Source organism: Diachasmimorpha longicaudata, chromosome 7 (assembly GCF_034640455.1).
Source record: "Diachasmimorpha longicaudata isolate KC_UGA_2023 chromosome 7, iyDiaLong2, whole genome shotgun sequence".
NCBI lineage: Eukaryota > Metazoa > Arthropoda > Insecta > Hymenoptera > Braconidae > Diachasmimorpha > Diachasmimorpha longicaudata.
The window spans coordinates 8116865-8132802 of record NC_087231.1 but is presented as its reverse complement, the minus strand read 5'-3'; the positions used below and the strand labels follow the sequence as shown (position 1 = coordinate 8132802).

The 15938-nt window shown below is 40.7% G+C and overlaps 2 protein-coding genes across 8 annotated transcripts; one reads left to right on the top strand and one right to left on the bottom strand.

The window, feature by feature from the left end:
• Window positions 1–6407: 6407 nt before the first annotated feature.
• Window positions 6408–8004, bottom strand: LOC135164866 (uncharacterized). 5 transcript variants are annotated; one of them, XM_064125611.1, is made up of 6 exons: window positions 7932–8004; window positions 7788–7846; window positions 7537–7573; window positions 7278–7339; window positions 6840–6992; window positions 6408–6779 (listed from the first exon to the last, which is right to left on the bottom strand). In XM_064125611.1, exons 1-6 carry the CDS (start codon window positions 7987–7989, stop codon window positions 6552–6554), a joined length of 597 nt encoding a protein of 198 aa, XP_063981681.1. In that variant the 5' UTR covers window positions 7990–8004; the 3' UTR covers window positions 6408–6551. The 5 variants fall into 5 exon arrangements, with proteins under 5 accessions (XP_063981681.1, XP_063981680.1, XP_063981682.1 ...); XM_064125610.1 differs by having other exon boundaries at window positions 7788–7850; window positions 7936–8004; XM_064125612.1 differs by having other exon boundaries at window positions 7936–7993.
• Window positions 8005–10992: 2988 nt separating this feature from the next.
• LOC135164871 (uncharacterized) lies at window positions 10993–14999 on the top strand. Of its 3 annotated transcripts, none has more exons than XM_064125624.1 (4): window positions 10993–11259; window positions 11400–12925; window positions 13036–13233; window positions 13607–14999. In XM_064125624.1, the coding sequence occupies exons 2-3, from the start codon at window positions 12780–12782 to the stop codon at window positions 13193–13195; spliced, it is 306 nt and encodes a 101-aa protein (XP_063981694.1). In that variant the 5' UTR covers window positions 10993–11259; window positions 11400–12779; the 3' UTR covers window positions 13196–13233; window positions 13607–14999. The 3 variants fall into 3 exon arrangements, with proteins under 3 accessions (XP_063981694.1, XP_063981695.1, XP_063981692.1); XM_064125625.1 differs by having other exon boundaries at window positions 10993–12359; window positions 12813–12925; XM_064125622.1 differs by having other exon boundaries at window positions 10993–12925.
• Window positions 15000–15938: the final 939 nt, after the last annotated feature.

The following is a 15938-nucleotide window of genomic DNA, read 5'->3' as shown; positions in this document are numbered from 1 at the left end:
ATTGCATCGAGACAATTAAGTGGTAGGTAAGTTGGTGAATGAGAGGTAATCAATGGCAGTTCAAATTATGGAGTGAATTTGTAATTGCAGAGGAGAGTTTTGGTTTTAGTTTTTCTGTGCAAATGTTTTCATTTGAATTATTTAATAGTCCGATTGTTATTTTTTATTGAGAGTGATCGATTGGAGCCCTATTAACGTCATCATGAGGGTAAATTGATAGTGAAAATGCTCTCAAAATTTACGCTAGCTTTTTTAAACGAATTTCTGGGTTGAGAATTGATTATTATTATGCAGGAAATGTAATGCTCATCTACTGACAGTTTGAAAGGAATCGGTGTGAGATACGTCGTTTTCAAAACCGAGTGCTTCCACTTTGGAAATTAGTATTACATACGAGGCAGGTTATTCTATAAGAATCCCTGTGCGCATCGCTCTCCTTTGTATGATTATCATAATAATTTGGAGTTGAGGAGTGTATTCACCTTGAGGATTCTTCGATAATTTCGCTCGAGGCATCCGCAAGGAGCTCTTGGTTATTTAATGAACAATACAGCAGAGAAGCCAAACATATCATATCTATGCCTCCGTGAGCTACTGGTAGCACAATGGAAATTTTCAGATGTTGTAGCAGTCAATTTTCATCAAAGCTAGGGAAATATAGGAGCAAAATTATAAAATTTATGAGGGAAATGGATAAATATGTGGCATAAACAATAGAAAAAAATCTGTAGTGACTCTTCGTGCAGTTGAAGATCAGTCTGACCATTGGAGAAGGGCTGTGCTGACATTTCACTTAATTCAATCGGTTACTGTTGCCTTCATCAACAAATAAAAATATATAGAAACAGAATAACTGATGAGAATTCAATAAATAAAGTCATTCAGGATTTTTTCGCGAAAATCCCTGACGATCAACTTCCGCGGGGATATTGTCTCGGGATATACCTTAAGGGATATCTCGCTGACTGAGTTTCATCCGCAACGTTAGGTTTCATCACTCGCCATTCTTCCAAACAATAATTATTGAACATTCAGTGACATGACCTAACGAAAATCTGACTCAACATCCTTACGGTACCATAATGCTGTTCTCTTTTCTATTGACGTTCAATATAAAATGAAAGGGTTTCTCTCCCTTGGTATCTCAGTCGTCCAACAATTTTTCGCAGACGTTTGCCTCCAAACGATCGAAAGAACCAAGAAACCATCGCTGCGTATAACGGAGCGAGAATAATGTAATGAGAATTTTCATTCCTTCTTACAGGACTTTCGGAGAGGTGAATTCACCAGCGAGGAAGGAGCTCATGAGGTTAAGTTCCTTACATTTGTGTTTAATGTGACGGTGCATGGAGAGATTTAGGAGTGATGATTCCGACGGAATTTCATCCAGGGTGTCTGGTGACATTCAACACACGAGAGTGTGTATTTTAAACTTGAATATTCGTATCTGGAGATTCCTCAGGCGCATCAGAGGGCCTCAAAGAAGATCGCATATCATTAACTGCTAGAGATATGCTGGATCCCTTTGATCCTAACCGCGCTTGAATCCCGAATGAACGCATGAGACACATACGCGACCCACGCCTGATGGTTGTCGAGGGTATGATTGCTGGATGTCTTGTCTCCCTCTCTATCTCTCCTTCTCGCTTACTTTCACCCGATTCTTGCCCCCGTGAACATAGACACGGCTGACAGTTCTCCTCAAATGATTTGTAGTGCCCTTCGCCCAGTTACAACGTACTAATACTTCGGATGCTGTCAGAGTCAACAGCTACTGGTGCTGCTGGCGCTGCTCACTTTCCTATTGCACGGTGGCTCTACCACTTTGTCGACATGGATGACTATTTCATCACAAAAATTACTATGCAAGTCACCATGGGCGTGGGCTACTGTTGACTGATGGGAAATCGTGAATACATTTCAGTGAGAGGTCTGTAATATGAAAACATTGAATTCGTGACGGAGGAGGTCACAGTCTTTCGAGTTGGGTAGGATGAACTGATGTGTTTAGTGATAGTGTTGGAGAAGGCAAAACAAATTTCGGTGGAAAATTATTTTGGGTTTTCATTCTGCTATATGTTTATTTGAAATGGAGTATTGAATTCGTGTGTTCAATATTTTATCACATATTTGGAGGAAATTTTTCTAGAGAGCAGACGAAGTGATAATTTCTCAGAAAATGTTCTCCACATCCATTTGGTTTCATTTTTTCGCAGTAGTAAAAAACCGTTGATTTACTAGTTCCCTCGTGATTTACGAGGGTTGAGCAATATAACATTCGTTATTCCAGATTCACCTAACTGTTTTCCATTTATTTTCATTGAAAAAGTAAACAAAAAAAAATGTGATACTCAATGGACGATTAAAGTTCACGGGAAGCGATACATCAGGTATGATTTATATTCCTTGAAAGCCAAGGCGCCAGGGGTTTAGTCGAGGGTGACTTCCTCAACGAATGAGGGGTGGAAAGGGGGTTGGGAAAGAAGAGCGGAAAGTTGAACGGCGCGGAATGACGATAGGAGGTCCTTCCGGGATTGGGATATCCCTGCGGCCATAAGATGGATACCTTCGATCCCGGGAGAGGAGACCGAGTTTCTCGGTTAGGGTGGTTTTGTCCCGACCACGTCAGCATTTCCGGCTGATCACACATATTGAGGCTGAAATTTTTCGGCAGTCGCTGACTTACCGCTCTCACTGTCTGATACTTACGGATGCGTACGGATGAAGTGTATCGAGGGGAGTGAGACAAGGAAATGATCTACTGTGCCAATAATTGTAGCTCCCACAGTGTAGGTGGTTTACCTGAGCCATCATCAGATAAGATCCCGCAGCGCGCATCCCGTTGTGAGTGTGGCGAAACAGTAAATTAGGGTGCGTCTTGGGTGTGTGTTATTTCATGAAAGCAAAACCCTCATTTGAACGGTACTGCGGCCAAGTCGACCCAGATATTATCATTTTTCTCGAGAGATAAAAACGAGGAAAATGATTTTTTTCCCGGAGACAGAATATCATCCGACCGTTTTCTTCCACAAGATAATGATTTTAATGGGGAATGGGATAGAAGGATCCAATGGTTACGCTTCGGTAAATCATTTAGCTCTTTCATTTCCATCGAATTTTATTGAACTATGTGTGGTCTGGTATCTTTGGTAACTCTTTATTGGAAAATACTGCTGGGGTACTCGGGTTTTATCTTTGAAAAACCATCGCTGTCGTGTATTGCTACTATTTTCAAGAGATGTACCAACACCATTTACTGCCTTGTTTTTTTTCTGTCATGTTTGTCGTAGAGTGAAACTCGAGAACTCGACTGGGGATTTTATGTATGGAAAAGTGTGCGGCTGAGGAAGGCCATAAAGGAAAGAAGGAAAAGTAAATTTCCGGAGCAAGTTTCCCCCGTTGAACTGAATTTTTCGCAACTCTACCCTAAATTTGAGGGGTGAATTTTTTTCGGTGAAAAACCCGGCGCCGTTGGTGGTCTTCTCTGTATTTGTGCACAACTGTATCCCTTTCCACGACGTCCCTTCGAAGTTGTAATTCATAACCCACGTTTTACCGCAACTCTCTCATCGGTCAGTGTTTAGTTGGCCTTTCTTCTCGCGTACCATTTCTACTTGCACCCCCTTCATTTCCATTTCTGTCCTGCAGGACGCTGTTATTTATTCCGCGTGCAAACCCCTGTATTTTTTGGAACAGTTTATCAGCCATTTTTCGATTTATGTTTTCCACTGTCAATCGAGACAAAAAAACGATTCAATAAAACTTGTTATCGAATTTATTTATTTTTATCGATTGAACGTGAGCCATGTGCACAATCAAATCACATCAAATAGAGGTATTTTGAAATTATAAAAAAAAGAGATCGTATTTTTTTTTACACAAGTGCAATCGGTTGTGTTGGTAGCCCCAGGCGACCGTGAGGGGCAATAACATGGGCTGAAAAATCACAGGTGTTGAATGATATTTTTTTTTCAACGATGTTACATTCAATGAACAATAGACTGAATTCGATAGATTGGAACTGTCCTCAATGACTCATTCTCACCCTCAATTACCAATCACTTCAAGCCCTTCAAAGCCTTATTCATATTCTTCTCCACGTTCCTTCGATTCTCATTTTCCCTCCCTCACTATTTTTTCGATGGGTGGTACATCCCCAGGGAGCAGGTGAAACAGGCGAAGCGTGTACGAAAGAATCTGAGAGTGGAACTAATCGCGATTTGGCAGCGGGGGGTGGGGGCGAAGTGGCACTTCGGAGGGCGCAAGAAGGACGCAACGAGTGACAACGAATGATGAGTGTACGAGAACGAGCCTATCGTCACTCTACACACACATCCATACACTGTATACGCATCGAGAGGGTGGGGGCATGTTCCTCAACGAGAGTTCACGGGCCGATGGATCCTTTCGTGTTCACTCCACCGCGAAGGGATTTTTAATTCCCGGGGTAAATAAGCTCGCACACCACTGCTCTGCATATACTAACGGATTCTCCATCCATGAAACGATCGATGGAGAGCTACCCCCTTTGCCGCGGCGCCTGAATCCTCCCCTAAAGTGCAAATATACTCTTCATATATGTTCATGTTCGTTAGTGAAAAATGTTTGAGCACTTTGGAGAATGAGGAATTTGCAATAAAATTATAATTGTTCATGTATTCAAGTACTCAAACATTCACATTACTTTGTTAAACATATCGAGGACTTTTCAATGCTCCTCTCCACGTGGAGAACAGTATTCGATAATAATTACTCAGGATAAAATTAATTAGGATGAAAAAATTCTTGGCTCCTAATGTGGGATTCGAAAGATGAAAAAAATTGATGCACGTTCTTCATTCGATAAATATCACCCACCAAGGAGGCGGGAAATTTAAGCCCGATATTTTTCTATATTACTCGACATCATCATGCACGTAGTGCATATATGAACAGCACCTCCCGATGCCTCGAGCTGCCAGAGTTACCCATCACCGAGAAATATAAAACTTTGACGACTTCTACAAATGAGCAATAATACACCTCCAGCAAATAGCCCAGTGGAAATTGAGGTCACGGCATTGGGCCATAAACATCTCAGTTGTACCACATCCCCTGTGACCAATTATGCGCGTATAATCGAATACCATCGAGGCACACCGCAATACTTTAGTTCCAGACATGGCCCATGATATAAAGGGGAATAGTATTTTTTTTTTCAGAACACTATGACACACAGCTTGAGGTCAATATTGTAACAGTAGTGACTCCTGAATTGTGCATTAGCTCGGGAGAATATTTCGTGGAACGTCGTTGCATTACCGACACTGGATGGTAGTTATTGCTGTCATACAGCATTTTACCGCGTAAATGCTGGGGTCTGTTGTTTTCCAGCTGTACACTATGTTTTTCCATCCTGCGAATCGGATGTACCTTGCGGTAATAAAGAAAATATAAAAGTAAAAATGGCCAGCTGGCGCCACACAAGGGAGCGCAGAGAGGGGTAGGTTGTGATACTGCAACGTCTGCAAATGATATTCAATTCGGACATGGTCGACACGTTTCTTCTCCTTTCCATTTGGCCTCTTTTCTCGTTCAATGTGTGAGATACTAGCCCTCTCATGGACATTGGTGAATGTGAATGAGAGGAACGAGGGAATTCCGAGCCATCCACTCAGCTGATTAAGTCGAAATGGACAGAGGTGATATCCTAGGGGTACATGACGAAAATAGCGTCGCTGCATAGAATTCCACTTTTTTTTTGCGGAGGGTCATTCCGGATTATTCGAAGAACCAACCCCTCGGGCTCGAGACTTTTATCTAAATTTGTTCGCTACGGTTGAAATCAGCCCGGGAATTGAAAGTTTTTCGTATGAGGGTGAAAAGAAGTGCTGGGGCTCTCCGATGAAGTGCTTTTTAATTGAAGTGTCTTTGACTATTTTCACAAAGTACTTTGTGAATTACACCGAAGCCGTGGAGATGTCTTGACATACTTTTTGCAAAGTGAATCCTCTGTCGTACCTCTTTACACAGAGGCCAGTATATTTTTCATTCTATTAATTTCCTGTTTAGCAATGTCCGCCTGCCTTTGACTGCAATTTACTTTGAAGTTTCCAGGTGACATGAGCGTCATGAAAATCAGAAAATTCTATTTCCGTCGCTTGCAGGAAAAGAGGAATGAAGGTCCAGTGTTTGAGGACATGTCCTTCGTTTTCAGATATTTATGACACTAACGAGGATCGCGCTGAAAGTTGAGGGTTCAATTACTGGAATTTTGGGATATCTTTTTCAAATTGTACACTCGTTGGTCAAGAGTGGTATAGTGAAGCGAATTTGAAGGGTCTTGCAGGGCAAAAGGGGTAGAAAAAAGTCTCGTTTATCTCATCTCGGTTTTTCCGTATGGACTTTCACCCAATAATCCAGAGTCCTTTTGTTTATAGCTCAATTTATTTGTATAATATATAACAAATTGGATGATTTCCACCAACTTTCTGAGCCCGCTATTACATTATTGACACTATCTTGCTAAATTTCCAATGTGACTGTTATGTTGCCAAAAGGAAATCCCCTTTTTATGAGGACTCCAAAGATAGTGTGATATAGATGAGATAATGCGCAGCGTCGTATTCAACTTCATTGCTCAGCTGCACCCATTCCTCCTTTGAATCTATGACGTATCCCGCCGGAGGATCTCGAATTACACCTCTAAGGACAACTATATTAAATGAATCCTCAGGAACATACTTCTCGAGTTCACCACAATCCGTTTCAAAGTCTTCACTGCGCCTGTAAGGTTTGCCCTGGAAAATGACGATTATGATTGCAATTTGTAAAATACCCACATGACTGTGATGTCATACCGCTTCCAACTGGTCACAATCATCGATACCCGCTGCTCTCCGGAGCAGCTCAGCCATTATTGCGAATTTACTTGTATCGCCTTTACCGTCGTGGCAGAGTCTACCTACTTGTTCCGGCTCTACTATAGTTCCATTTTGCAATGTTACTGTTACCTGTAAAGATTTCAACATATTGATTATTTCATGAATTTGGGGTCCCAACCACATGAGGTAGTACAAGGATTTGTAGACATTATACACAGAGAGTAATTCCCAGAGAAAATTGCTGATCAAGTCCTTTAAACCGTGAGATCTAACATATCTTTTGAGACATTAGATCGTCATTCTAGCAAAGGGCTGGATTTTTTCCCAAAATTTTCCTACAGAAATTCTTCGAATTTTCTCTCGATGCATCCAAAGTGAACGACGTGATAACAGTCACAACCCAATTACACTCACCCACGGACCATTCACCGGTGCTGTGAGAGTAACCTGATCTACATCATCTTTGTCGAACTGGCCTTTTGCATAGAAAGTCTAATGAATGAGTTAGTTTATTATTGCCATTGAAAATCGAAATCTAACAATTTATAATTTGGAAGTCAGTAGAACGTGACACCACTGTACCCTCTGAAGTATTCAATTCAGTTATAACTTGCGATTTCAATTATAATATGCGATAATATTATATTTAATTAATCTCATCAGACGTACATACCCTTGAAATCGTCGATTGTTAGACGGCATGCAGTCACCTAATAATAAAGAAAACGATGATAAATGGGCGATAAAAACGAATGACTAATCACGGAAGGAGTTCAGCCAAGTTTATGTCCTACATGGTTGTTGTCTATAGCATTGTGATTGCCATTATTGAAACCTTAATAGCCGGGGGAATTGAAATAAATATTTTTGTTGAACAATGAATACTTGGCGGAAATATTGTTGTTCCAGTGCACAAAATCATACCAAAGACTCCGTGAAGAATAAGAGCAAGACGATGCAGCAAGTGGTAGGTTTCATGATGTCTAGCTAACGCCAAAATTTATACTCAATTAGAAATGAAAAGAAATGTGGATTATATGCGAGTGTCTTTTAAATTCTTAGACATACTCACGAGAAAAAATTGAGGGTTACTAGTTGTGGACAGTATCAATATTAAGTTTGTCATGAAACTTCCAGGGCATGCAGTCAAACTCCCGTTGTTTGTTTGTCTTATCACTTTTGATAAGAAAAACTCGTTTTGTGCGTGATCGTAGTTATTCTCATTGCGCAGTACGAGTAAGTACTATTTCAGGTAATGACCGAATTATAATTAGACTGCAAATATATTTTTGAAATTTTTGACGGAAATAATTGCTGAAGAGAGAACCGACCTATCAAATCCAGTCAAGATAAGTGCAACTGTTTCTCAATGTTCGACAAATTTTTACCCCAATCGATTCAGTGCCTCCATCATTCTCGATCACTCGGTGACCCATTGAAAAGAACTTCACGCCTCTTATCATGTTCCCCTGAAATGACATTCTTCAGTGGCTCTCCAGTCGGACGACCGCAGGGAACGTCCAAAGGAGACTTGAAGTGCAAACAATCGGTGAATTAACGGACATTGTGATGGAAATAGTGGTATTCGTGGACAATAGATCGTCCCCAAAAGTGCCACCAGATGGTCAAAATAGCTGTCACAGAGATAACCCATGATGGTTACAGGAATGCTGCTAATATAAATTCGCCACTAAAGCTCACATCTACGATAATGAAACAGCAGCGTTGAACGACGTCTACTGGAATTCGGGAAAATGTCATTCACGAATTAAACGATAAATTTTCATCCAGCATCGTTGAATTTTCTGTGTATCCTCCATCTCCCTCTCATTGGTATGAGAGCAATATATTTCGGAAGCGTGGAAATCTACTCTCTGATTGTATCGAATTGAATCACCAAAGGGGGCCGCCTTCGCCCTCAACATACTCCACTCGTCCCCATCTTTCAACTCCCTGCGTACATTTTTCCTTTCCCTCTGCGTCTCTCACTCGCATTGGCACTTGCATGGCCTAAACACAGACTGTCGGGGCTCTCGAACAACCGTCTCTCTCTCACTCCCTTTTGAAATTTGTCGATTTTCACGCGGAAAAGTAAAAGCCGGTAATGACGCCTGCCAGTTGTGCAAATGACTCTCGTGAATATCTCGCACACCCTCTCAGCGAGCCCTACAGTTGTGGACAGGTCTCGTTTGTCTCCTTTTTTTTACTTTCCAAGAAATATGGAGACATTGCCAGTGATAGAGCTTGAAAGGTGTGAAGGAACGAACTGGTGAAATGTAACGAATTGGGGTGAGAGAGAGTTTCAATAGCTTAAAGTATCCGATCTATTGTTGGAAATTGTATTGGGCCTTTGATATTCGCCCCCAACATTATGAAATTGACTTAGTAATTTATTGGAGTTGGGTGGAAATAGATGATAACAGATTTGTCTGATAATACTGTGCTAAACATTTTGGTATATTTATGGAGAGTAAAATTTCGGGACATTTCGGGAATAAATGTCCTGAAATGTCAGTCAATAAAATTTAATTTTATTAATTGACAACTTCACAACTCCCGCGATTAACATTCGCACAGTAAAATTCTCGAGAAAAAAATATATGAATTTTTATCCAAATTTTCATTCATTCAGACAAAGCGCCTGCAGTTAAAAATCCCTTCGAAGTCGTTGAAGTCTGATAGCAGAATAAGGGGACTTCCATTACTTCCGCCTCTTATGACATCTGGAAGAGAAAAATAAAACGGCTTCACGAGACTAAAACCCATTTAAATGATGCAAAGCATAAAAATTGTTCTCAATTTCATAAGAATTTATCTCATTTTTTCAAACAATTTAATTTTACTGTCGCTCCGGTCTCATCATTACCATAATACGGCCATCAATTCGTTTTATTTTGAGCTCCTGTAATTCTTCAAAAATCCTTCAACGATACACTAGACTTTACAACTTTATCGATGGTTCTCGTTATCACAGAATTTTTCTACCGTGTTTGTGGCAGTGAGAAATCGTACTGAGTCTGCAAGATACTCTCGGGGCATTTTCGTGCAGTGCCACTGTGGGCACTAAAAACCGCACAGAGTACTTTACGACCACCGTCAACGTTCTCTCGTTTCAAGCCAGACGAGTCAAGTTTTCTCTCTCGTCTATTTACCCACGGGAGTTGCAGCCTCATATATTTTCTGCCATCCAGATCGAAATCACTTCCAAACACTGGTGAGGAAGTGAAGTCGATACTTTGGGAACAACTAAATTCCGAGGAAACAACGAATTATATTGATTATTTTTCCCACCCAAATTTCAGCCAATAGAATTGCACCATTTGTTGATATTTTGTATAGCCTACCTCGAATATCAGCGATTATTTTTCCCATCCAAATCTTGGCCAATAGGATTGCACCATTCGACGTTATTTTGTATAGTCAACACGGTATTTCAGCGGATATTCTTGAAAATTACACTGGAAATTTTGCATGTTGATATATATAAAAAAAAACAAATGTTGAAGTAACCCTCAATTGTATCTGACAGATTAAATGGCAATTCGTTGAAAATTATGTCTCATGGTGCAATTCTATCGGCCAAGATTTGGATGCAAAAAATAATCCCCCGAATACCACTCGAACTTCGAAATTATCTGATATTTCCCTCAAGGTTCCCTGCAAACAAATAAGCTCGTCAAGTTTTCCAGAAAAATCACTCGCGCTTCGCGCTCGTGATTTTTAAACTGGAAAACTTGACACGTTCATTTGTTTGCAACGAACCTATCGGGAAATATCCGATAATTTCGGAGCTCTTGTGGTATTACATGCGATAATTTTTTGAATATTTTGGTAAACAAACGACACTTAACCAAATAAACCTCTTTTCATGTCATGGCACAATTCTCTTGGCCGAAATTTGGATAGGAAAAATAATCCCCTGAATACCACTCGAGCTTCAAAATTATAGAATATTTCCCTCTAGGTTCCCTGCATACAAATGAAGTCGTCAAGTTTTTCAGGAAAAATCACTCGTGCTTCGCACTCGTGATTTTTTAGCCTGAAAAACTTGACTCCTTCATTTGTTTGCAACGAATCTATCGGGAAATATTCGATAATTTTGAACCACTTGTGGTATTATATGTGAATAATTTCATTGTTTTTATCACCCTATCACATCTTATATTACAACTCCTCTAATTCCACCAGTACTTTTTCTATTGTTTTCGCCTCTCATTTATATGTACGTAAATGGTGTTAACGGTAAACCATGTATACTTCCTGGAAACGTAAATTTTTCGTAAGATTAAAAGCCATCAGTCAACCAGTGCTTTGTCGGCGTATTTTATTAGTCATTAACTGGAGGACAGCCTTTCCACAAGATTATTTCGATGATAGTTTTGCCAGTGAGCGTGATGTGAGTAGTAATGTTACGAACGTAGAGACTTTAGACTAAATTTAAATGGAAATTAATCAAAAGACGAGGAGTATTTTAATTATCCTCCCCTCAATTCTCATGTTTCCCATTTCCACTCTGTGAATTGATACCGTCCACAGATCATTCAAATTACCAAATGATTGAATCCAATACCGAGAATCATTTGCCGCAAAGGCCTAAACCGCGAGAGCTCCCAGTGTATTCCTTTGGGAAATGCGATATCATCACTGACATTTAACACTCAGCCACTGACAATCAGTGCAAAACCCACCGCTGTACGTGAATTTACCCGGGAAATTAGGCTGAGTATCATCTCTCATTGTTAAATATCAAAGTGGACACCACTCAGCTCTGTTTATAAATATGTCAGTGGGTGAATTGCGGACAAAGGATAACTCCACTGAAAATCGAAACTGATCCACCCTGTGTACACGCGTCACGCACACCACTGCGGGGAAGATGGGGGGGAAAATAGGCAGAAATGCTTCACCATAGGCTAATCCCTCGTGGGAGTCGTTTAATTCTCTACGTGATGCTGAGATTTCAATTTGGTTTCGGTGATGGGCAGAAGGAAGGTAAAATCCTGAAATTTATGTTTTATGGACGGACCCCATATCAAAGAAAAGTCGGTCGAAAATCATAAAATTGTCCAATTCTCCCCCTAATTTATCCCAGCATAATCATAATTTTTAATTGGACAAAAGCTGGCAAGATAAACATTTTTCTTTCGCGAGTAATGAACACATTTTTCTCGATGAAAGGGAAAAATAAAGGAGAGGTGCAAAAACTGTAATGCTCAAAATGTACGATAATGGCAGACTAAAATATAGATCAGTCTGCACGAGTGTATTTTACCCACTATTGCGAGTAACCTTCCAGTGGAATAAGCTAGAGCTTATTCAAAATTCACATCGCGTTTCAGATAGCATCGCGACACAGTCGCTTTAACAGTCTTTTCATACTATGGTGTGGGAAATTAATTCGCCAACTTTTAATTCAGAAAAGCGCACACATACTGACGAGAGGGGGAAAAATAACCCTCCTCCTGGTCCTTCCCCAGTGGGCCGTTACTTTGGATGGTACGTGTTCAGAGGGTCAGCGCTAAAGGCGTCAGATTAGATGGTGGGCTACACCACTTGCCATTTTCACTCCTTTTTATCGTTTCCACTGTCGTATTTTAGTATTAGCGAATGTTCATGGCTCGGGGTTTATCTGTTTGATGGCGTACGAAGTGATAGCAGTTGGTAACACGGTGTATTCTTCATAGGTAAATGTAGGATATCGCATTACGATTAAGTCATACCTTTTGTGATTACCCGGCGATCACACGACATTGTAATTACCATATAAGTATAATCCACCGAAAGCGTGGGCTCTTGTAAATCTTGCGATACAGCGTGGACAGGAGAGATGGAGATTGACCAAAAGGGAGTTTTAGGTTTTAGTTGATGTATATATACAGTTTGAAATGTACGTGACCCTGATCATGAGATATCCCCATGAAACAGTACTCCCCCGGTTGTGTTCATCAGAAAATCCAGGAGATTGGCGAGATTAAAGAGCCTCCAGGATCTCCTCTAATTCTGGAAATAGACAATCAACACTGGAAGTCAAATACCAATGGACCTAAATATCTTGGACTAATGTGAGTTGAGTTGTTGCGATAACATTGATGGAATAAATATAGCCACAGAGTCATCGAGCAGTGAAACAGTGTGGATTTATTAGAGCTGAGAGAGGGGAATTTAAATGAAGATTTCAGGAAGCGGTGGAAGCTGTTGTACTCGGAAATTGTTGCTGTATACACCTAGATCATGAGAAGGCTGTGATAAGGTTAACGATCGCTCAGAGTGTCCACTTGGGTGGAATAATTTTACAGCAGTTGATACCATTATCCAGTGACTTCAGCGAGTAACGTATTTATCCGTCAATCCATCAGCCTTGAGATAAACGGTGAATTTACATGCCTCGAGTTCATTTAATTCCATCATTTGTAAACTTGAATTACATTTATAACGTCGGATAATGCCAGATATATGGGAATTTTTATCATCCAGCATGAATACATCAGAGCACACACATACGGATAAATTAATACCGTTTTAAAGAACTCAGATAAATGGTGCACTTGGTGACGCGAGCAGTTATGTATATCCTTAGTATCGCGTTATTATGTTGTCCCGTGTGTTGGGTTATTCAACATGAAATTTATCGATCGTTATATGTGTTTCTTCAACGAGAAGTTGTAACGGTTTTCAATCCCGGGCGATATATCCCCACTGAATTTTTTCACTTGAATCCTTCTTTCCCTCTTTTTCTGTTTCAGAATCTATACATGCAGGGGTATTAAATTACTTTAACGCTGACGAAGGGAAAGAGGGAGAGAGAGGGAGCCGTGTCACGGCGGCGGTGCGCTCGCAGAGGAGCGTCTGATCATGTTCCGCTTTTGCTCCTGTGTCTTACTCGCATGCTACTCGGTACTTCACTTTACATGGTAGTATCAAACCTTCATGACAGCGGGAGGCAACTTGACACAAATATGTAATGGCCAAGGGAGATACCAGTGGGGAGATTATCGAGACTTTACTGCAGCCGGTGATGATATGAATATCGAGAAATTATTAATTGGAAGATTTATTCTGCGAAACGTGGATCAGAGAGAGATACTTGCGATTGATGGTATCAGGAATGAATGTTCCTACGGCATCCACTCCAGAAGAAACCTAAAGGAATTATTTTTAATTTATCGAATTGAAAAATAATCTCTCCTTAATCAATCGAATTCGTCCTTCTCTTCAGTCGACATCGATCACAGCGAATGTCAATGCAAGAGCCAACGTCAAAGATGAAAGAAACTCTATAATATCGTAGAATCCAAAACCTCATTATTGTCAACTACACCGAGCAGCTCCCGCCCCAGATACTTCCGTCGACAAGGTGAACTTCGCTGTGCAATATCCGTCATAGTCTAGCTATCCTTATCAGCTAGCTCGTTAACTATCCTCTTTCCCCTTCAACGACATCATCATGTTTCACACCAAGGCCTCTCAGCGAGTGAATCACGATTCCTCCAATAGAAGACTTGAACCTTGAAAGAAAAACTTTGAAGTATCCACCCTATAATCCAGATAAAAGTCATGCGATACAAAATCTTGGTGCAATTAATCGAAGATCTAAGAATTTTTAATTACTGAACTCCATCGTACTGTAATCAGAGACGAAAGACTTCGAAGAAAACGGTGGAAACCGTGAACTCTTTGATGAAACTGCTGAAGTACCTCTGTTGAATCTTCAACGTGGAAAAACGAAACCACGCCAGCAAGAGTAAAGGGAGATGAATTTGAACGCTTGTAGCTCGTTAGCCATTTTTCCAGTTCCACGGAAAGATGGCCGACAGAAAACTCTTTCAAACACTTTTAAACCTTTAACATAAAGACTCTGTCGAGAAAAGGAGGCATTATAAAAAATAATGTACAGTGTTAGAAAATTACTCCTGGAATTTCAAGTTACAGAGCTTGAAATTTTTAACAAGCATTCATCTACAGGAAATTTTATCCCTCGGGGCTTTGAAAAATCCGTTGACATCTGGAGTATTCACAATGCTGAGTTTTAATAAAAATTGAATTAATCGAATGTCGTAAAATTCACCCCATCGTAAAACCATCAGCAACTATTCCCTGGCTTTCAAAAAAAATTCAAACAGCGTAATTCAACCACGACAGTCACCTACTCCCCCTCAGACTACATAATAACAATATTTGCCGTACTCGTGAAGAACTTTTCCCATAATACAAATGTGATGTTGAAGTGATACGAAGCCCTGGCAATGCGCGGAAGCAGCCAGGGGCGAGGAATCAGCGCAATGTGCTAAGTGCTTTGCTCATAAAACCTATACAGCCCCGACACACGAATGATCCCTCCACCACCATAGATTTTTCACCGTGCAAGAGAGACACAGTGATTTCAATTGAATTTGATGGTGAACCGAGAGCGATAGAACGTGCAACAACCCCTCTACCTCCCCTTCAAACTCCAATGAACTAATCCCAACTGGCAAACTGGCTGTCTAAACCGGCCCCGATAGCAATCAACGGCCCATTGAAACCAACTTCCAACTACTAACAATGAATCTGTCCTTTTATTTCCACCCGTACAAGCACTCACACTTATCCCCATACACCCACATGTCGCCAACCACCTTTCCCTCTCTCTATTCCTCGCATCGCTGTCGATGACATTTTTTTTGTCTCGTGTGAAGTGAAAAAGACACGATGGCTTTTCCTTGCATCGATGCTCCGATGGTCGTAAAACTTATCGGCACTGTACCACAGTTTCGTATTTCCTCTTTCTATCTCTTCGTGCACTGACTGAAGCGTAAACGGGGGCAAATGGTGGGGGAGGGTTGGCTCACCCAACGCCCTTCTATAGGCCAGATGTCATGTCATGTCACGTCAATAGCTTGAGCTCCCTCTTTGCCTACTGCCGCGGGCTTGTATTTTTTTTTTCACTCCAACATTAACAGTATAATAGGTACTTCGGTATTTATTGGTAATCAACCGCCATGAAGCGTAAAAACACGCTGTTCCTCCCTCCCTCTGCCCCCGTGGGTTTTTCGTGAAAAATTGGATCCGACATTTCTCTGAAAAATTCTCAACCCT